The sequence below is a fragment of the Acinonyx jubatus genome, chromosome A3 (assembly GCF_027475565.1).
Source record: "Acinonyx jubatus isolate Ajub_Pintada_27869175 chromosome A3, VMU_Ajub_asm_v1.0, whole genome shotgun sequence".
Lineage (NCBI taxonomy): Eukaryota > Metazoa > Chordata > Mammalia > Carnivora > Felidae > Acinonyx > Acinonyx jubatus.
Genome location: NC_069388.1, coordinates 14432368 through 14454787, shown reverse-complemented (window position 1 = coordinate 14454787; position 22420 = coordinate 14432368). Strand labels below are relative to the sequence as shown.

The 22420-nt window shown below is 49.7% G+C and overlaps 1 protein-coding gene across 1 annotated transcript; it reads left to right on the top strand.

The window, feature by feature from the left end:
• The first annotated feature begins 11350 nt into the window (after positions 1 to 11350).
• CD40 (CD40 molecule) lies at positions 11351 to 21479 on the top strand. The gene is made up of 9 exons (XM_015065448.3): positions 11351 to 11489; positions 15229 to 15307; positions 15641 to 15766; positions 16021 to 16167; positions 16521 to 16614; positions 18375 to 18436; positions 20070 to 20156; positions 20263 to 20291; positions 20912 to 21479. Exons 1-9 carry the CDS (start codon positions 11439 to 11441, stop codon positions 21074 to 21076), a joined length of 840 nt encoding a protein of 279 aa, XP_014920934.2. The 5' UTR covers positions 11351 to 11438; the 3' UTR covers positions 21077 to 21479.
• Positions 21480 to 22420: the final 941 nt, after the last annotated feature.

Sequence of the window (22420 nt, the reverse complement as noted above, 5' to 3'; positions counted from 1 at the left end):
GAGTAATGTTCCCCCATTTTGTTCTCCAGACTCGCCCTCGGTTTACCATAGCTTGTATGTCCCAAATAAATTCCTCTGCAATTCCCAAATAAACTCATTTTTTTTGGTAAAATAACTGGCTATTTTATTTTTAAGGTTAATAAAATTTTCTTTAAATCGTACTACCCCTCTCCACTAGAGTAGAGAGACAGTATAGCCTGGTAGCTAGGATCACGGACCATGGATTCAGACTACTTGAGTACAAATTCTGGCTCTACCATCTACTCACTGTGTGACTTAGGGCATGTTGCCTAACCTCTCTGTGCCTCAGTTTTTTCCTTTGTAAAACAGAGATAGTAATAGGATCTATCTATCTAAAAGGATTATTGTGAATGTTCAAACCCACATATGTAAGTCAACATCTGTAAAACACTTAGGGGGCACCTGCCTGGGTGGGTCAGTCAGTTAAGCATCCAACTCTTGATCTCAGCTCAAGTCTTGATCTCAGAGTCCTGAGTTCAAGTCCTGCATTGGGCTCCATGTTGGGCGTGAAGCCTATTTAAAAAAAAAACCCCACGAAAAACACTTAGCACACTTAGTGCTTGTCGTGGACTGCACAATAAGCATTAGCTGGTCGTGGTTTGTCAGCCTGTTACCCACTCATGTAGAACTGTGCACTTCTGTCTTGAAATTACTCTTCTAATCAGAGACCATTTAATGGGATGTGAGGAGAATTTGGGGAGTACCTCCTAATCTGTGACTTTGGACCCACAGCTAAGGATAAAGGGGTGCTAGATATTTTATAAAGCAGAGGCTTTAACCCGGGGTTCATGAACTTGGATGGGAAAAAACTGCTTCTTTACTTTCATTTACCTCTGACTAAAATGAAGCCTTTCTATCTTCCTTTCTTTCTCTTTCTTTCTTTCTTTCTTTCTTTCTTTCTTTCTTTCTTTCTTTCTTTCTTGTTTCTTTCTTTCAAGAGCATGAACAGGGGAGAGGGGAAGAAGGAGAGAGAGGGAGAGAGAGAAGGAATCTTAAGCAGTTTCCATGCTCAGCATGGGGCCCAATGGGAGCTCCATCCCACAACCCTGGGATCATGACCTGAGCCAAAATCAGGAATCGGATGCTCAACCAGCTGAGCCACCCAGGTGCCCCAAAGCGTTTCTTTCACTTATGAATGCAAGCAACAAACCGTGATACTGTCAGAGCCTGCTACACGGCCTCCAGTAGAAATCACAGATACTTCATATCACATTACAATTATTGCAGATGTCTTGAATTATTGTTTGCACTCATCACTGCTTTGAAATTATGGAAATTTTAGACTTGCCACTAGATCTTATTATGTAATCCATTAATGAAGATGCTCAGTGCTACATCACAGATTTGTCTTTTTACTATTTTGATGACTGTATTTCAATATACATAATTGGTTTTCTTTGTACCTCTATTTATCACATTTTATGCATTTAGAAATGTTTTTCTAAAAAGGGTCCAAAGGCTTCTCCATAGGGTCAGAGGACTCCACAACACACACACACACACACACCCGCACACATGAGAATCCCGCTCTAAAGAAAGTAGTTAATACCTGGGATGAGAAGCTCTCCTTAGGGCATTCTAAGAGGTGAGCACTTTCTTTGAGTCAGCACTCTCTGAGGACTGCTCATGCCGTGGGGTTACAGGGCAACACGGGGTGCGTCTTCATGGATGTGAAATACACACTGGCATTTGGGAAACTCCATTAGCCACTATTGTCTAGACAGAGAGTTAAAAGTGGGAAGCCGGAGATGTAAGAATACACAAGTAGGAAGTTCTGTGTTGGCCTCACACTGAAACAGAAAGAACCATGATTTTGAAACCATTAAAGATGAGGTTGGTGAGGATCAAAGTGGTCTTGTGACCTGTAAATCTAATGAAATGAAAATGAGGTAATGGTATGTTTTATAACTATTGAGGGTCTGAGAAGCTGGAAATTATCTCGGCGTGAATACCGTAAGGGAACAGGGAACAATGGAAGCCATCTAGAAAAGGATCTTTATTCAGCTTTATTTATAGCAGGTATTCATCTAGTCTTTCAATACGGGGACCACAAAGGGGCTTGTCTCACCTTGCTGGGTGTATGAAAGCACAAGGCTTGTCACAGTCCCTTCTGCTTCCTCTCATAGAGCCCAGCCTGTACCAAGGAGGGAAAGGCAGAGGGTGCCTTGAGGGGGGTGCTGAATGGCTGGTGCTGCGGGAGAAGGCAGAAGAGCAGAGAGAAGAGGAGGGGAGAAGAAAAGAACTTAGAAGACTCTTCCTGTCATTGCCCAAACCCCATTCTCTAGACCTGAGCTGTCTAACTAGCGATGTGTGACGATTTACATTTATTAAGAGTAAATGGAATTAAATACCCACGGCCTTAGCTGCGTTAAGTATATTCCAAGTTAATAGGCACATATAGCTTAGCTAGCCGCTCTCACATTCGATACAGATCTGGAGTGTTGGTATCAGCACAGAAGTTTCTGTTGGACAGTGTTGATAAATACCCAATTCCTCCCATGAGTCTAGGAGCATTCAAAGTCCAGGACGAGTGGAACCCGATGGCTGTAACATCCCTGGCCAATGGGAAGGTAGAGGATTAGAGTCTTCTGAAATGGCACACGCGTCCCACATTCCGTCTCACCTTAGGTGAGCTACCTGTACTCTCTAGGATGCAGTTTTGTTCTATTTCTAATATTAATGATTAATAACATTTTTTACTGGATATTACAAGAAAATTACATAATTAATCCTTATAACAACCGTGTGAGCTATTAGGTCCATTTTACAGAGGAGAAACCAGAGATTAAAGATGTACTCGGAGGGAGGGGTGGGTGGGTGATGGGTATTGAGGAGGGCACCTGTTGGGATGAGCACTGGGTGTTGTATGGAAACCAGTTTGACAATAAATTTCATAATAAAAAAAATAAAGATGTACTCAAGGTGGCGCCTGGGTGGCTCAGCTGGTTAAGCATCTGAGTCTTGATTTCGGTTCGGGTCATGATCTCACGGGTTCACGAGATTGAACCCTGCGTCAGGCTCTGTGCTGACAGTGTGGAGCCTGCATGGGATTGTCTCTCCCCCTCTCTCTCTGCCCCTCCACTCGTGCTCTCTCGCTCTCTCAAAAATAAATAAATAAATAAAAAAGCAAAAGGAAAGAGTGTACTCAAGGCCACAGTCAGGAGCAGAAGAAGGCTTGGCACCCAGGCCTCTGACTTGAGAGGCCGCATTTCTGTTCATCAGTCTACACGGTCTCCTGCTGCTAGTTTCTCATCTGCAAACCAAGAGGTTTTACGTAGTTGGAAGTCTCGCAGAAACAGAAACTGAGATAAGGATTTGAGTGCAAGTAATTTGGAAGGTGACCCCACGAAGCATCAGTGGGGGTGTGGGGAAGTGAAACAGGGAGGGAAGGAAGCCATTATGGGCTAGGTTCATGTGCTGATTGTGCCGTGGACAACTGGGGGTTAATCTTCACGGGGCGGTAGTGTAGAACACACACCACTGAGTTATCCCACTCAAGGGATGAGGGAACTCGGGTACTCACTCGCTGACTCTTTGTCATTGGTAGAAGGCTGCTCCCAGGGGCATTCCCCCAGGCACTTCTGTCCTGCCCCCTTCAAGGGCTAAATATGCTCAGGCGGCCTTAAAAGGCCCTTCAGGAGAAGGTCACAGGTCCTTGAAGGAGGGACAGGAAGAGTGAATATGGAGGACATAAAAGTGGGGTAGCAGCAAGGTGCTACCTAGGGGATTGTATAAGTGGTCTTTCTGCTCTAACAAACTAGCGGCTAGTGGTGCTTGATATTAGGTATTTTACATCATAAAATCTGAAACTATAAAGATTAGCAGTCTTCCAGAGCATGGCTATGGGGAGAGCCTCGAGGTACAATCAGACATCTGAGCTGATTTTCAAGATGGGTGACACAGTATGGGGTGCCTGGGTGGCTCAGTCGGTTAAGCATCAGACTTCGGCTCAGGTCATGATCTCACGGTTTGTGAGTGCAAGGCCCACATTGGGCTCTGTGCTGACAGCTCAGAGCCTGGAGACTGCTTCGGATTCTGTGTCTCCCTCTCTCTCTGCCCCTCCCCTACTCGCGCTCTGTCTCTCTCAAAAATAAATAAGCATTAAAAAATTAAAAATATGGGTGACATAGTAAAGGGTTAACATTGAAATCATACAAACAGCTCTTCATTAGGGCTGGGACTTATCTAATTCAATGCTATAACCTCAAAAGTGACATATAGCAAATGCTCAATGAATATTTGTTGAATGAACACATGAATGAATGAAATTGTTAAGAAAAAGACATTCAGTAAAACAATGGGCAAAGGATATATTCAGTTAGTTCATGAAGGAGGAAACCCAAATGGTTAATAAGCATTTGATAGGATGCTCAATTTTAATTATAACTGAGAAAATGTAAATCAAAGCCATGAGACCTCTCTCTTCACCCATTAACTGTCAAATATTAAAATGAATGACAACATCTAGTGATAGAGAGCATACAAAGCAAAGGTCCCTTCACACTTGTACATTTCCCAAGTGTTTTGTAAATACTGTTCCCATTTACAATATACATATCTGCAAACTCCACTTCTAGAAATCTATAGAAATAGAAGCACAAATGCCTAAGCGTATGGGTACATGTGGTTACAGCATGCTTCGCAGCGGTAAAAACCTGGATGCAGCCTGAATGTACATCAAAAGAAGAATGATTGAATCAGTTGTGACAAGCCCCCATCACAGAATATTACCCAGTTATTAAAAAAAGGAATGTGTCAGATCTGTGTCTGCTAACCTGGAATGATTTCCATGATAGAGTTAAGTGAGAAAAGGGCCAAAAAATGGCAAACATTCCTTTTCTTACAGAAGGAACAAATATATTTATAAATGTGTAGAAGGATACCTATCAAGCTGTTATGGAAGGGGGGGGGTGTAAAGATAAAGAAAAAAAAACAGGTATTTACAGAAGTGGAAATAATGCATATGATACCATGCTATTGAAAAACATAAAACAGGAAATCTATCTAGGATATCCTCAGAAAAGAAAAATCTGAAGGTACGTATGGACAAGGACAGCAAGGTGACATGTACAAATAAAAAGCTGATTTAATTTTGGAATGGGACCATGGCTAATTTTTTGGTCTATTTTAAAGTATCTCTTTCGTATGTATATCTTGAGCAGGAAAGGTTTGATTATTCATTGGGCCTTGGCTATACGAAAAGATGCAGAATTGGATCTTTTGATCCTGATTCCCAAACTATTCTCTCTCCCCGCCCCCCCCCCCCCCCCCCCCCCCGGCCACTAATCCACTGAGAAGAGGTTGCCCTCAGGGTTTGACATTTTTAAGGCACTCGGACTTTTGATTTTTGAGGGATATTTCCTCTGTACTATTGGCCAAGAGAGAGTATCTGCTTCCTTTAGTTCTGGGGCCTTGCTGTGTGCCCAAAATTAGGAAGGGAGGGAGGGAGAAAGAAGAAAAAAGGCCTTCCTGTGCAGGGAACTGCAGCTGGTGGTAATGTGACGAAACATTGCAGTGCAAGTGGACTGCTTTGACCATTTAGCCTAGGAACATCCTTCTTATTTGAGGGGAACGTCGAAGGGCAGGACTCACCAGGGGCCAGGAGGACTCAGATAGTTCTTCCCACCCCCTGGCAGCCAGAATATGGGGTGTAAGCCAAGTGTGGCCACTCTAATGTCCCTTCCCAAGACACTGAACTTCGAGGGATTGATGCTCAAGGTCAGGGTCATTTACTGATCGTGTTAGTTATCTATATCTATTGCCGTGTAAGAAATTATCCTAAAACCTAGCGATTTGAAATAATGAAACATTTATGAGCTCACAAATCTGCAGTCAAGGTGTCAGCTGGGCCTTCGCTTATCTGAGGCTTGACTGGGCCTGGAGGGTCCACTCGTCTTATGTGGTTGATGGCCAGAATTGCCGGATCCTCACCATGTGGGCCTCTCTATAGACTGCCTGAACACTTTCCTGATGGGACAGCTGGCTTCCCAGGTGGGCCTGACAAGGGAAGAAAGAAGAGAGGAGAGGAGGAGGGGGAGGGGAAGGCAAAGGGGAAAGGGGGAAGGTGAGAGAGAGAGAGAGAGAGAATATTCTATAGAGCACAGAAGCCTGAAATCTCAGTTTTATGACCTAATCTTAGAAGTGACATGCCATCATTTCCCCTTGTTTCTATTGGTTACACAGACCAACCTCGGTACCGTGAGGGTGGGGACCACAGAGGGTGTGAAGACCAGGAGGTGGGGTCATTGGGGGCCATCTTGGAGGTTGGCTAACACAGAGCTGGTTTGTAAGACCTGTAAGACCTGTAGCAGAGTCTTGACTATGTCCTGCCTCCTGCGGTTCCTGCTGGAGTTTGGTCCTTCAGCCTTCCTCTCAGTTCTATGAGCCACCTGACACCCTCCAACAATGTTCTCTTCTATTTAAGTTCACCAGCTCCGTCTTGTCTTGCTTGCAATGACAACTGTGACTAGAACAGGTGCCATGAGAGAGGACAGCGGTGGGGAAGTGGGTTGCAGCAGAGGAACTTAACTTTAGATAAAGTTATCAGGGAAGAACTCTCTGAGGGTGTCATTTGCCCGGAGATCTGAATGGTGATGAAGAGTCAGCAGATGAAGAGTGGGAGGAGGGGCCTTTCCGGCAGAGGGAACAGCACAGACAAAGTCTCTGAGGTGAACCAAGAAGACTGGATGGCTGGGGTGTAGCCTGCAAGTGGGTGTGTAGAAGGTACTATCATCAGAAGTCAGATTACTCAAGGTCTTGAGGCCACTATAAGGGATTTGGATCCTCTCCCCCAACCAAAGCCATCTCACATTCCAGACATCAAAGCTTGACAAGGCTGAGGACAAGACCCCGAGGTCTAGGAAATCAGGATCAGCCAAGTCAGTAAGTGGCTTTGACCAGATCATGCTAAAAAAAATGTCTATAACTTGTCAGTTCACCCATCTTTTTTTTTGCTGGCTCTCAGGTTTTCTTAACTTATGGTTGGGTTCTTTTCTGAGTTTCGTAGTCCTTTTGATAAATCCCACCCCAACTATGCTGAGCTGAAAGGAGAGATTTGTGTTTACAGTTGGGCCTGGGAATCCTAGCTAGAGAGCCTGGTTCTCTGGTGGAGGGAGATGAGCAGCTCCCCAGACAGTGTGAGAATGATCAGGTAGAAGCGATGGAGCCCTACAGTCTCATTACTTTATAGTCCCACGTTCACTCAACAAATACTTGCTCAGCATCTAGCATGTGCCTGGGCTCTGTGTGGGCCTCAGGCTACAAAGACCGTCCTCTCCAAGCATCAAGTTAGGCATGAAGGATGGCCCAATCCAAAGGTTACTGAGTGGGAACTCCCCATTACTCAGGAATTGGTACCATGTCCCACGGCCAAAGCAAACAGGCCCTGTGTAACCCGCATTCTGAATGGAGCCTGCAAGGTTTACTGAAGGGGGCACAAATGGCTCAGATCCCCTAGTGTAAGCTCACTTTCCTCTTCCTTGCCCAAACAGTAATACTGGGGAGGGAGGAGTTATTTGGTTTTGATGAGGAATATAGTGTTTATTGTGAAAGCAATTCCCTTTTCTCCCCCTTTTCATTGGGAGTCCCTTCTGGAGATTGAGGGGTGGCTGCAAAAAGGGGATGCTGGGATGCTGTTCCCCAGTGGGGGTCAACTTGGTAGTGGACTTGCTGATGTCCCCCTGGGTCCGTCTGAGCAGGGGAAGAGAGAGGTGGAGAGAGGGGTCACCGTGGAGCCGCTGGCCAGGACGTCTTGAGTTTCTCTGGGTCAAGTGGACCCAGTAGTAGTTAGCTAAGCTCCTAGTGTTCCACCGGAGCAGGCTGACTGCAGAGCAAGAGGGTCCCACCAGAGGCAGAAGCAGAGGTGGCGGGGCAAGGTGGGGAAGCTGAAACCTGAGCCCGACGCCCCCTGTCAGAGGACTGTGCAGTGGGGAAGCCCACAGAGATATACTCATGTGGCCCATGAGAAACCATTTGTAAACACTTGCTACTCCAGGTTAGCCCGGGAAACAGGGTCAACCCACAGGGAGGGAGCTACTGTGGGGGGCTCTTCCCATTCCCCCTTTCCCAATTTCAACAAGGGGGAGGGTGCTGGGGCATGTTTCCAAGCCGGCTAGGCTCCCCTCCCCCACCCTTTATTCGAACTGGCAGGATCCTGGCTCCAGTCAACCCTTGGATGAGTAAGGGAGAAGACAGAATGAGATTTAAATTGAGTTTGAGAATAAAGCTTTCAAGGATGGAGGTTTAACAACAGAAAGTGATCCAAAAGTAATGCAATCTGCCCAAGATGTCATTAAGGGATAGAAAAGGGAAATTCACCACAGCATAGCTGAAGGTAGAGATTAGGGGGGAAAGCTTCATTATTATGCCCTATCAAGTCGAGTCGCCTCAGTATACCGGTTCCGTGAGTAAACAGAATAACTGAAATACAGTGTGGTAGGGCTGGAGGCTTGCTTAGGTAAGCAGCCGCAGGGTTCTGAGAGGGCAAGGGGAGGTAGGTGGGTGCACATTCCAGGGTGGCTGATGCAGAGGGCTTTCCAGTCTTGCAGAGGGCTGATGCAGAGGGCTCTGCTTCAGCACCTGAGCTGAGACTTGAAAGATGAGAAGGGGTTGATCCAATGAAAGGAGAATGGAGAAGGTCTTTCCGGCAGAGGTGGTGGCACAGTCTGGAGCAGGAAGTTGAGGGCAGAAGGAGCCCATGGCCTTGAGGTCCTGTGAGCTTAAGGAGTGAGGGCTCTAGGGAGTTGCTTCAAACCTAAGAGCAACACAATGGGATTTTCATATTAGAATCATCTGCTCACCAGATTCTGGCTATGTTGTGGACTTGACGTCCAGGCCTGCTTCTTACCCATCCATGTGGCCCTGTGACTGCCCCCCTCCCCACCTCCTGCAAAGAGCATATCTTGTCATTCCAAAATCCTGGGTCCCCACTCCTGGAATGTCCTTTGCCCTATCTTTGAACCCTTCCTAAATAGTTCCTCTCTTTGACAGGACTCTGAAATATTGCCATCCTCCCCATAAATCATCTCGCTTTCCTCTTCCAGTATATTTTTCTCAGCCCAGGAGGATTCTATGCCTTCTCTTAGCCTCTCCCCACAGCACATGTCTCCTTGGGATATGCATATACTAAAATATCTTCCCTTTATCTTATCTGGTCTTCACCCCATGGGGCAACCCGAAGGCTACTATTTATTCTTCCACACATTAATTTAAGCAGCTTTAATTATGACCATGATATGTTTTATATAATATAATTAACGTTTTAATTCTGTGTACTTGCTTCCCAAGGCAGTTTTGTGAAGGGCCCAATTTTGGAATCAAGCAAATAAAGAATAAGTAATGGCTGAAGTTATTATAGCAACGCCCTCCCCCCTCCCAAAGGAATTAAAGCTGTGTTTGCTTTTTGAAGTGGGTTAAAAAGGGAAAAGATAGTTTAATATTCTCTTCATCCCAGGCATGTTTGGTGGCTTTCGTGAAGTCCCCTGGACTCTGATTTCAAGCGTTCCTGGCTTATCGGTGTCTGACCACCAGCTTGTGATGTGTTGCGGCTACCAATCAGCTTTGCGTCTCCTGCCCCCCACATCCTTCCTGATGGAGGATGTACTGCAAATGAGAAGTTACTGAACCCACTTACTCATTTATTCACTCAGCAAATATGTATTGGTGTCCTATTACGTGCCCCGGACTGGGATGAAGTCAGCCTTGCCTTCAAGGAGCTCACGGTCCAATGGGGCCAGACAGATGGAATTCTAGTCCAGCAGGCTAATGCTGTGGGAACATGGAGAAGGGGCTAAGGAAGGGGCGCAGGAAGTTAAGAGGAGGTTTAACCAAAGAGAAGGTGAAATTTAAACTGGTTCCAGGAAGGAGAGGGGAAAGAAGGAAACAGCAAGACACAGTAAGAAGACAAGATCGTTTGAACGTGGGGAGGAGAGTATGGTGGAAACCAGTGTGCATGGGAGGACATGGCAGGGAGTGAGCATGGGGAGACAGGTGGGGGTAGAGTGGAGAAGAGCTTGCTGGGTCAGGAGGAGGGGTTTGGACCATCTTGAGGATGGGGAGCCCAAAGAGGTTATTCAGCAGGGAAGTGTCCGGAGCAGATCAGACCTGGGGTTTGCAAAGAGAATTGCAACAGTATGAACAACCAGAAGGGGGGAGTGGGGGACGGTTAGTTAGTTGAGAGTTGCCTGGCCCATAGTAGGGGCTGAAAAGGTACCTAGTGAAGGAGGGAGGCTGTTGGGATAGCCCAGGTGAGAGCTGATAAGCCTGTGAATCAGTGGTGGAGGTGATGGAAAGGAGGGTGCCCTTTGCAGCAGAAGCCAGGAGGGTGGAGTTAACAGCCCCTTCGTCTCCCATCCTGTCTGATTCCAGGCAGCCTGGCCTTTTGGCCTGGCCCGGAAATGCAGAACGTGGGGAGTCCGTCACCCAGAACAACCAGCTGTCTAGCTCACGCTCCTCAGGTTGCACTGGCGACAACCAAAGCTCAAGGGAAGTCAACCCATCAGAAGGAGAGTCTCAGTCAGAATTCAGGGATTCTATGCTGCTGAGTAGACCGTGTTAACACTGGTTGAAGAAGGGCCAGAACCCGGGCAATGTGGGCACAAGGGTGTGTGTGTTTCTGCAGAAGGAAAGAGTCCCGAGTCTCCTGAGATTCTCACGGGGTCCTGCGCTCCCACACAAAGGCTGATGTGCTACTCCAAATGCCTGTCTCCAGGTGACAGATGGGAACGGCGGCGTTGGAAAAGAATCTGGTGGAGACGCATGAATGGATGGATGGATGGTTGGGGAGGCTGGGACGCTGCATCCACAGGAGGGAATTTCCTTTGAAAGAGAGGGAAACTTTAAGCTGGGAAACTGTTTTCCTTGAAACGCCACCAGAGCCCTCCTCTCCCCCACACCCCAGCTACGGCCTTCCCGGTTTCTGGGATGCGGGGAACTTCCTCAGGCCTCTGCATCCGCGGTGGGGACACTTTCGGTTCTGCCGGAATTCCCGGAGGCTGCGGGGGGGGGGGGGGTGGAGAACCGTGGGGGGGTGTCCCTGGGGCTTCTTCCCAGCACGCGGGGGATCTCTCTTTTCTGCCTTCGCGCTCCGGGAACACTGCTAGCTCCTTGCCCTCTTCAGCTTGGCCTCTGAGTCCCAGGGGCGAGGAGGAAGTGCACTTCCAGGGACCACGCGCCCTCCCCCTCGCCGAAAGCACGTCCCTATTCTCCCGGGAGATTCGACTCCTAGGAACTCTCGGGGGAAATCCCGGCGCGCAGCCGTGTCAGGAGCTCCGCCTCCCCCAACGATGCTGGCCGCGATTGGTCCCCGAAGACCCCGCCCATTTCCTGGGCGGGCGCGCGTGGGGTGGGGCACGGGCCGAGGGAGTTACTACGCGCGCAGTGCCTGCACCCGTACTCCGCCGCTAGGTACTCACCTCGCCATGGTTCATCTGCCTCTGCGCTGTCTCCTCTGGGGCTGCGTGTTGACCGCCGTAAGTTGAGTTTCTGCTCCGACCCGACGGGGGATTTGGGGATTTGAGAGTGGAGAATGGGAAGAGAAGCAATATTTCGGGGAAGGGAACTTCCTAGCTGATTTTGGGGGATAGAAGACGGGGTAGAAGGTGCGTAAGGTACCCCGGGTCCCGGCTGCTTCTGTGTCATCCCAGGTTGGGGTCCCAGGTAGCCCCAAGAGGGCGCGTGGTGGGGCGGGCACTGCAGGAAACGTGCACCTGCGGCGTGGACGGGGTTGGGATTTTGGGAGACTCAAGACTTTATTTGGTCGGGAGGCTGGAGTCTGGGTTTGCCTCAGAGGCTGGCCACGCGGAGACTGCTGAGGGGTTTCAGAGATGAGAAGGGAGGCCGGGCAAGGGCAGGGGCGGGTCTGGCAGGTTTCCTGTCCCTTTAACATTGTGGACAGATGGCAGGCAGCCTCTGTGAGCGGTTATCATGTCCTGGCCCCCTGGGGCCGCCTTCTTGCAGAGTATCTTGTGGGAACAAGGGTGGGTGCAGAGGCCCAGGTACTTCTTTGAGAAGGCAAGGGGTTTTTAACACTCCCACCCCACCTCGACCCCCAAATCCCGGGTGATCCAACCTAGGAGGAATACCCAAGGCTGTGTCTCTGCCTCCTGAATTTACGATGACATAGAGGACCCCTGGGGGAGATGAATAATTCAAGGGACCCAGGGAGGGGTGAGGAGACCAGCAGGGGTTTCTCCAGGCACCAGAAAGTCTCAGTTATGCCCAACCAAGCACATCTCCGGGATTTTCAGAGGCCCACACTTGACTCACTTTTTGTTCAAATGTATTTTTGTAGTTCCTCATTCTGGAGGCTGGGAATCCCCCCAAGTACCTGCCGCTCTCATTCCAACCTCTCCGGCCTCCCCCTGCTTTCAAGGGCCGTAGTTTCTGGCATGAAGTCTGGGCAGGAAAGACCCATGGAGGCGTAGGGGAGGGGAGTCAGCAGCAAGGGAAGAGAGCAGTTGGGGAAGCTGCTTTTGTCCCAGAACTTTCATTTTCACTCTAAGCAATGGTTCTTAGGGAGAAGGGAGTTGGGGGGGCGGGGCAGTGTTGGAGCTAGTGAGAGGAGGAAGAGGGCTCTTGTAGGAGGATTAGAGGGAGAGCCAGGGGATTCAGGAAGAAGGGTGGTCTGGGCTTCTCAAGAGCACACTACCAGGTCTGGCTCCAGGTAGAGACTGGGCTATGACAATAGCAGGGACTGTTTTTGAGACTTTCCTTTCTGTCAGGCTCTGAGCAAAATGCTTTACACGCATTCTTGGTCTGATTTTTTTGACTCCCCCATTGTACAGATGAGCAAACGGAGGCTCAGAGAGAGGAAAGAACTTGCCAGAGTTCTCACAGCTAGGTGGAATCTGGATGTAAATCTCCGTCTGCCTGATGCCCACGCCCGCCTCCCCAAGCCTAGGTCCTGAGCTGCTTTGTCAGAAGGATTAGAGCTATGGAGTGGGAGCTGGAGATTGACAAGCTTTCAGAGAAGAAGCCGTATTTCTCATAGGTTTGAACATGGCATAAAGGACTTTCGTTGCCCTGGGAGTCTCGTGGGAAAGTCCACAGGGTTGTAGGAAGAACATTCACAGGATGTGGTGGTGGAGGCAACAGACCTTCATACTTCCTTCTCCATTTGGAGTAAGATTCACTTCTGTAGGTAATTTTCTCATTGAATGAGAGCCACCAATTAGGCAGAATCCTGGACAGCCAGCCAGTTAGCCAGGGCGTTAGTCATCCAAACAGATATTCATATATATATGATAATTAAAAGTGCCTTTTAATGAGCACCTCCTATGTTCTAGCTGCCGTGCCAGGCCATATACATATATTCATTCTGATTTTCACAACCGAATCTGTGGGGCAGGCATTACTCCCATTTTAGAGATGCGGAAACTGAGGCTAAGAGACAACATAACTAGTAAGTGTTATGACGTCAAGATTGCAGCCTTACACTGTTGGATTCTCAATCCTGTGCTCTTTTCACTGGCTGTTTCCCAAGTGTGGCATGATTTTAGGGAGCGCAAGGGTACGGGACTAAACAACATAGATTTGTTTTACAGTTCTGTTAAAATCCTCCTTTTTTTCAAGGAGGAGGTCTTTGGAGCTAGAATATAGTTAAAACCTCTCCAGCATTTGCTAATCCTCCTTTTTTATTATTTATTTATTTTTAAAATTATTTATTTATTTTATTTGAGAGAGAGAGAGAGAGAGCGCGCATGAGCAGGGGAGAGGGGCGGAGGGAGAGGGAGAGACAATCTTGAGCAGGTTACCGCTCAGCACCGGTTCCACTCTCAGTGCTGACCCCATGCGGGGCTCAATCCCACAACCCTGATCTGAGCCGAAATCAAGAGTCAGTCACTCAACTGACTGGGCCACCCAGGTGCCCCGTTAATCCCCCTTTTTGAAACAAAAGCCAAGGTCAGCAAGCAAAGCAACCATCTGGGTTTTAATAACATTGTTTTGCTTCTGTTGAATTTATTTTTAGGGTTGCCTTTTATTTATGAGAAGTGATACTGGTTCTTCTCTGATGGCAGCGCTATAAGGTTTACATTTAAAATAAACGTATTCAGGGGCACCAGAGTGGCTCAGTTGGTTAACTGTCCAACTTCCACTCAGGTCACCATCTCATGGTTCGTGATTTGGAGCCCTGCATTGGGCTCGCTGCTGTCGACGTAGAGCCTGCTTCGGATCCTCTGTCTCCTTCTCTTCTCTGCCCCTCCCCTGCTCGTGTCCTCTCTCTCTCTCTCTCAAAAATAAACAAGCATTAAAAAGAAATAAAATAAGGGGTGCCTGGGTGACTCAGTCAGTTGGGCGTCTGACTCTTGAGTTCAGCTCAGGTCACGATCTCATGGTTTGTGAGTACGAGCCCTGCATCGGGCTCTGCGCTGATGGTGCGGAGCCTGCTTGAGATTCTCTCCCCCCCATCCCCTCCTTCTATCCCTCCCCCGCTTATACGAGCGCATTCTCTCTCTCAAAATAAATAAATAAAATAAACTTAAAAATAAATAAAAATCACAATGGTTAAAAAATAAAACAAATGTACTTAAACTAATGGTACCTGGATGGAGTAAAAAATAGTGCAGTTGACGGAGAGGGGGAGTATTGACAGCTGAGTTCTTATTCAGATTCTATCACTGTGTGACCCTGGGCAGGTGACCCAACCTCTCTGGTCCTTAGCCTTACCATTTGTAAAGCAAAAAAGTTGGATTTTTTTCCTTCCAGCTTCACAGTCCTGGCATTTCATGAGAGAGGGGTTGGATAATCAGATGATGAGGGTTTGGAGAGGGAAAAGGGGTGGGGAGCAGAAGAATTGAAGGAAGCGGCCAAGTGCTAAATATAGCCTCAGCCAGGCCTAGGACCAGCTGCCTAGCCAGCCTCAGGACGCCAGGGGAGGTACCGGAGCCCTCGAGTGCTCCTGGGTGTTTGGGAAGAGGAAAGACTCAGGCGTCAAGCCAAAAGGAAGATCTGTTTAGTGCCGAGAATATTGCGATGTCCCAGTGCAATCGCTTTGTAAAATGCCAGACCGATCCTCTGGGTGCTTTTATAATCACGTCAGTTGGCAGTTTAGTTAAAAACAAACACACCAAGTAATATGCAGGCTCCAGTTTTCTGCTTTGGACTTCCACTTCAGTTCTAACCTCTGTGCTGGCTGACTTCCACCTTCCTGCCATAGAGGCTGCAGTAGAGATTTTGAGATCCCCTCAAATCGTCCAATTCTGTTTTTAGGTCCACCCAGAACCACGCACTACGTGCAGAGAAAACCAGTACCTGATAAACAGTCGGTGCTGTGATAAGTGCCAGCCAGGTGAGCGACTGACCCTCCAGCCCCACAGCGGGACCCTTCCTGGCTTCCTGGTGGGTGCAGGCCCCGTGTGTCAACTGTAAACTCGAGTCTCAAATGACCCCTGGGATTTTCCCCATCCCCGCCCTGCAGCCAGAATGTCCTGGGTCCCCTCTCTGCCTACCTGGGAGTGGGGCTCCTATCTCTCCCATGTCCCCCACCAGACTATGAAGTCTAGAAGGGTCCGAGACTGTCATCTTTGAATCCCCTGCCCTAAAACCCAGCCTGATCAGTTTTTGATAAATGTCTTGACTCATTGAGCCATCTGGAGCTGCTTCATTTCCTGATGTTTTCCAGGAGAGAAACTGGTGAATGACTGCACAGAGGTCACCTCCACGGAATGCCTTCCTTGCAAAAAAGGCGAATTCCTAGACACTTGGAACATAGAGAGACACTGTCACCAGCACAAGTACTGCGACCCCAGTGCGTGGGCTGCTGGGGAAGGGGTGCGCGGGGAGTCAGGCTGATAGTCTAACTTATTCCTGACAATGCATCCGTTGCTTTTTAATAGCCAGGGTCTGTTCTGATTGGCTGGAGTCTGGGTTGTACCGGTTGTTAAATAATTTGATTCCTATCCCTACTTGGAAGAGGGTCTGATAAAAGCAGGAAGTGTGAGGGGCAGATCCCCCAAGCATGGCTCGTAAGGGGTCCCCATCCTTCCTGCCATCTCTGCTCAGACCAAGGGCTCCAGGTCCAGAGGGAAGGCACCTCAGAAACTGACACCACTTGCACATGTGACGAAGGTCTACACTGTACCAGCGACGCCTGTGAAAGCTGCATCCAGCACACCCTGTGCCCCCCTGGCCTTGGAGTCAAGCAGGTTGGTAAGTGGCCTGTCTGGGAATTGGCTCTGCGGGCAGGAGAGAGGAGCTGACACTCACGGTGAGGGATTGGGCAGTGGGCGCTCGGTCTCGGAGGTGGAGGGGCCACCCTGCATTGGTACCTCTGCTTGGTGAGCAGGAAATGGCACCTTTCTTGTCCTGCCTCCAGCCCTGGGTATCTGCCTTGGTTGGGCAGTGGGAGGAGGCTTCTTAGGGGCTGCAGCAGTCGGGGAAGCTCTGTGCTGGGGGACAGCACTTGACATAGATAGTTCTTCTGGCCCTTCCTGTCCACCTGTTTCCTTGAGAGTCGGGTGGGTGGTCCCCTGTGATGACGAAAGCCACCTCCTCCCTTCCAGCTACAGGGGTTTCTGATACCATCTGCCATCCGTGCCCAGCCGGCTTCTTCTCCAATGTGTCATCTGCTTCGGAAAAGTGTCACCCTTGGACGAGGTACAAGGATTCACCCCTTGTTTCCTGCCCTAAGAGGGGTGTGGGACTACTTCTACCCGGCCACCTGTCCTTCAGCTCCTGCTCCCCATGCCCACACACTTGTGCACATAGAGAACTTCTAGAGTGTCCACATGGTTGACCCAAAGGCCACTTTTCAGCATTTTTTTTTTTTTCTGCTCTGTCTTGGCGGTAACAGATACTGCTGACCTCTTGATCTTCATGAAACTCCCTTCTTGGGGGCACCAGGACACCTCTCTTCCTTTCCTTCTACTTCTCCTCTGCTCCTCCTAACTGATTTCCTTGGCCTTTGTTCTAGGCTCTACTCCCCAATCACTTTGCCCGCCTCCCCCGGGCATCTCATCCATATCCATGGTTCCCAATCAGCATCTATTGTCTGGATCTGTCTCCTGGGTCCAAGACAGTAATATGCCACCACCAAGGGTCCAACTCCACGCAGTTGACCCACAGGCACCAAATGGAGTCACTTGCCCGCCCCTCTCACCCTCTGGGAAGACACTCACTTGTGTTTGGGCACTTGTCCCGTGGTCCCTCCCTCACCTCCAAGCTCACATCAGGTACCAGGTCCTGTCTATCTAGCCTTCCAAATGTTTTGGGATTCCTTTTCTCTCCAGTGGTCATCCCTGTGGTCATCCCTGTGGTCTGGATGGTGCCTTCACCTCCTCACCAGCCTCCCTGCCTCTGGTCTCTCCTCTTCAGCTGTGTCTCTATCCTCTTGCCAAAGTGAGCTTTCTAGTTTATTTCAAATCACAGTGCTCCCTATTTAAAAGGCTTCGTGACTCCCTGTGCCTTTAGGATGAAACGTAGACTCCTTCACCTGCTCCCCTAACTTGCGGCACCATTTCCTGACTTTTCCCCACATGCTCCCTGCGATGCCCTCAATGTGCTGTTTCTCCTCTTGCATCAAACTCTCCTGCCTGGAATACCCTTAAACACCTGCGCAATTATTTTTCACATTTAATTAAAAAAAAAAATGGGTACCGGTGATCTGGTTCTAAAGACCCAATTTTCCATAGTTCCCTAATACCGTTTGGCACGCCCCCCTCCCCCACCTAATCCCTCAAATCACATTGTCCTGCTTCAGCTAGAATGTTCTGCTGCTCTAAGTTTACATCCTTCAGGGCCGCTCAGATCGCCCTTCCCTAGGGAAGTCTTTCTGGACGAGCCTTTAACCCAGAGATTCTCAACTGAGTGGTTTTTCTCCCCAGGGGACATCTGGCAATATCTGGAGACGTTTTGGTTGTCACAACTGAGGAGGGGCTGCTACTGGCAACTAGTGGGTGGAGGCCGGGGGTGTTGCTCAGTGTCCTACGGTGCACAGGACGGTCCCACAACAGAGAGTTATGTGGCCCCACACGTCAGTAGTGCTGAGGCTGAGAAGCCCTGCCTTAAACTGAATTCATCACCCCTCTATTCCAGCCACTGTGGGCTTTGTCTCCCCTTCTCTGAACGACTCCCAGTTCACTTTGACCTATGTGACAAACTTTGGCCTATTATTCCTCCTTGAAGATGCGCAATAATGTTTTCTCTGCACTCATGACTTCCCTAAGAACAGAGTCTGTGTCATTCCCATAATAACCAGCACAGGGGATTGCACACAATACGTGCTCAGTGAACCTGAACTTGTTGGTTTTGATGGTCTCCCTCCGGGGTTGGAAATCTTACGGCTGGGGAAATGTAATGTCTCTTTCTCTCACTGTGTGTCCGTGTGTGCACATGTGCGTGCACCTGTCTGTGCACAGGTGTGAGACCAAAGGCCTGGTGGAGCTTCAGGCGGGGACCAACAAGACGGATGCCGTCTGCGGTGAGTCTTAGAGAAGGGACTCTGGCAGCAGGCCGGGAAGGTGGCGAGCTGACAGGGGATGCAGGGTCGCACAGAGACACCTGGTGCGGAAAGAGAGGGGTGAAGTGAGAGGAGGCAGTTTGGGATTGAGGTGTCCTAGCTTTGCCACTTACCTGTGGAGCCTGGGCAAGTCCCCTCCCCACTCTGAGCCTCAGTTTCTTCATCTGTGAAATGGGCTGATGACAGCACTTCCCTTCGTTGGTTGGGGGGAGTGCCTGGCATGGGTTCCTGCACTTTGGAGATACTCCACCCTGCATTTCAACACCAGCGTGGGCGTGCCACTGTTTCCTCTCAGAGCCTTGGTTTTGATTTTATAACGAGGAGGTTGGCCTACAGTAGCACAGGCCACAGGCCCAAATAGCTGCAGGGACTAGGCAGGTCATGTTAATGAGCAAAAGAGTCAGGGGTAAGAAAAATAAACTCTGTTTCTTCTTCAGACCCACTTTCCTCTTGGCAGGGCTGGGACGGGAGTGAGGTGAGTGAGGGAGGCAGGTGGGCAGGCAGAAAATGCAGTAATCAAGATAAGTAACGTTAGATACATTTTTTTAAAAAAACAAAGCTAATGTAAAAAAAAAGTCTAGAAAGAATACAATATCAAAATTTACATAAAAACACGACCCAACCCTGCCTCACTTGCCTCAGCCTAATCCCAGCCCTGGTTCTAATAAAACTTTATTAAATGTTTATTTATTTTTGAGACAGAGACAGAGCATGAGTGGGGGAGGGGCAGAGAGAGAGGGAGACACAGAATCCAAAGCAGGCTCCAGGCTCCGAGCTGTCAGCACAGAGCCCGACGCGGGGCTCGAACTCGTGGACCGTGAGATCATGACCTGAGCCGAAGTCGGAGGCTCAACCGACTGAGCCACCCAGGCACCCCCAACAGAACTTTATTTAAAAAACAGACATCTGTTGACGCCTGGCTGGCTCAGCTGGTAAAGCGTGTGACTCTTGATCTCAGGGTCATGAGCTCAAGCCCCATGTCGGGCATGGAGCCTGCTCAGTTAAAAAAATAAAATAAAATAAAAAATAAAAATAAAATAAAAAGCAGGCAGCCAGCCTGTGGGCCACAGCTTGTTGATATGATTTTTCAAAACATGACATTAAAACATTACTCTTCTTGATTACTGAGGTTTTTTGGTGTTCCCTTAAATTCTGTTGCAAGGTGAATGTCTCACTTGCCTTCCCCTAGTTCCTGCCATGCATCTTGGTCTTTTTTTTTTTTTTTTTTTTTTTGTCATTTTCCCATTTAGGATAGAGACTTAGGTACAGGAAACCCTTTACTTTCCCCTCCATCCTTCTATAACAAAGGCAGCAATGCAGACATCAATGTCGATGGACCTCAGCATTGGGCAGGGAGTAGGGAGGGAAGGGGCGTGTGGGGAGCCGGGAGAGACAGCTGTATCACCACTCAGTGCTGGTCACACTAAACACATCTGGCCACATTTTGTCAGGGCCACCTGTTTGAATCCTGTGATACAGCTGAGCTCAGACACTGGAGGATTTGAGAGTCCGGCAAGGGACAGAGCAGCTTGAGGCACGGGGGTAGGGGGCCGCTGCGGGTGGGAGGCCGTCACCGAAGTCTTGATTTCTCCAGGTTTCCAGGATCGGATAAGAGCCCTGGTGGTGATCCCCATCACGATGGTGGTCCTGCTTGCTGTCTTGTTGGTGTCTGCGTATATCAGTGAGTCCCCAGGTGGGGAGGTGATGAGGGAAGGGGGAGAGATTGGCTTTGCCAACACCCCATCCCATTTGGTTTTTTCCTTCTCTCTCTCTCTCTCTCTCTCTAGGAAAGGTGACCAAGAAGCCAGAGAATAAGGTAGGTCAACCCTGGGCACCGGCTGAGGGTTTTGGCAAACTGGAAAGAAAGCCTGATTCATTGTTGCCGCTATGGCAGTAACACTGATTCAGGGTCTGCCCCTGTGGCCAGTGGGGAGGCGGCAGGACTGGCTCCTCTCCCCCCCCCCCAACCCCTCCCCCCCACGATGCCCCCGCCCCCAGTGCTGGCCGGAGGGCTCTTCCTGTTCACTCCCCTGTACCACCAAATTCCGGTACCTCGGGAGCTCACGTCCCCACAGAACAGCCCTGGCACCGCTGGTAAAATCTGACATTTGCTGTTCCTTCCCGGCATTGATACGTGGGGAACCACGTCTCTGTGGCCTTGGTCAGCGGTCAGGAGGTGGGGCCCCCTCTCCAGCCCCCCTGCTCCTTGGATCCAAAGCCTCCCGCTCTGGAAGCCTCTTGACACGCTCTGTGTGGCCAGCAGGGGGCAGGAGGCACCCACTGACTCAGCACCGACCCTCCTTTTGGGAAAGGGGAAGGGGCTTCCGTGTGTGTGTGTGTGTGTGTGTGTGTGTGTGCGCGCGCGCACGCGCGTGTGTTGTGGGGGGTCCCCTTCTGCAGGATTGCCGGGGGTAACCTCCCGCCTTGGCTCCCCAGGTCCTCCAGCCTAAGGCTGTGTCGCAGGACCCTGTGGAGGACTTGGAGGTCCTTCCTGTCACCCTCCACCCCATTGCTCCGGTGCAGGAGACCTTACACGGGTGCCAGCCGGTCACCCAGGAGGACGGCAAAGAGAGCCGCATCTCGGTGCAGGAGAGAGTATGAGGCGGTGTGTGCCCAGGAGTGTGGCGGCATGGGAAACGGGCACGTGGCCGGAGAGCCTGGAGCTGCTGGTGCTGCAGAGGGAGGGTGCGGGGCGCCCCCGGTCTGCACCCCTGTGGTGCAGAAACAGAACCTTCCACCCCACCCTGGAGCCCACTGATCCCCCGACTTGCTTGTAAAGGCGGAGGCAAAACTTTTGGGGGGCCGTGTAGGAATATCCACCAAAATCCTCCCGCCCAGATTTCAGTGGCCAGAGATGTATCATGGTGGTTTCGACGAGCCCAGGAAGACGTATGCGTGAATATCCGTCGCGGTGTTGTTTGTGACAGTGGACAACTGGAAGCCACTTAATTGTCCAGCAGCAGGGGACTGGCTAAATAAAAGTGTAATATATTTTATACAACAAGATCTCAAGAACACTGTTGTGGAACAACAACAACAAAAAAAGCAGGTTGCAGAATGATGGGTATGAAAACATTTCTTTAAAAACACACACACCCCAACAGCATGATATGTCGTCTGGGGTTATGTGTATGCACAGAACATACCCGTGTATGTGTAGGTATAGCCAGTGTTCAGAAGGATACACAGAAAACGCACGGTTCCAGGAGTTGTAATGTCTGGGTTGGGGAAGAAGGGTTGGCGAAGGGTTAAAGGAAGAATTGGCTCCCCCCCCCCCCAAACGGAGAGTGAGTTCATTCAGTGCTTATGTAATTAAAAAGTCGTCAAACATGTATAAAGGAAAACGGGGGTGGAAATGCTCGATGACATGAGCTGTTTAACTTACTGTCAGGCTCACAGAATTAGGGCACTTTCTGAGGATAATAACAATGTCCCCAGGCTCCTGTCCTTCCAGGACGGTTTCCATGTGTGCTCGCATTTGGCGTTGTGTTTTGCAAAGCGCTCTCTTCATTTTACTTATGTTCGTCAAACAACGGCCTTGAGGGCAGCCAGGGTTCCACATCCCTCCCTCTTGAACAGAGGTGAAAATGGAAGCCCAGAGAGGTGAAGCCACTTGCCTGTGGCCACACAGCAATTCTTAGAGACGCCACTCAGAGCTCCCCACTCTCCGTCCTGTGCTGCTGCTTCCAGATCTTCCTGCTCTCTGGAACCTACATCTGTGGCTCCTTCCTGGGGAGCTCCTGGGCCTCCCACTTCCTTCTGACCTCCCGACTGCTACAGGAGCTGCAGCTTCTTGGTCAGATGGTGCCCCCTTCCCCCCCCCCCCCCAGCAGTATCTGAGGATAAAAATAAACCATCCTGTTCTCTTTTCCTGCTGTGCCAACTGAGGGGGAGCCTAGCCAGGAGGAGCAGCAGATGGGGTGGGAGCAGAGGGGAAGGGAGGGG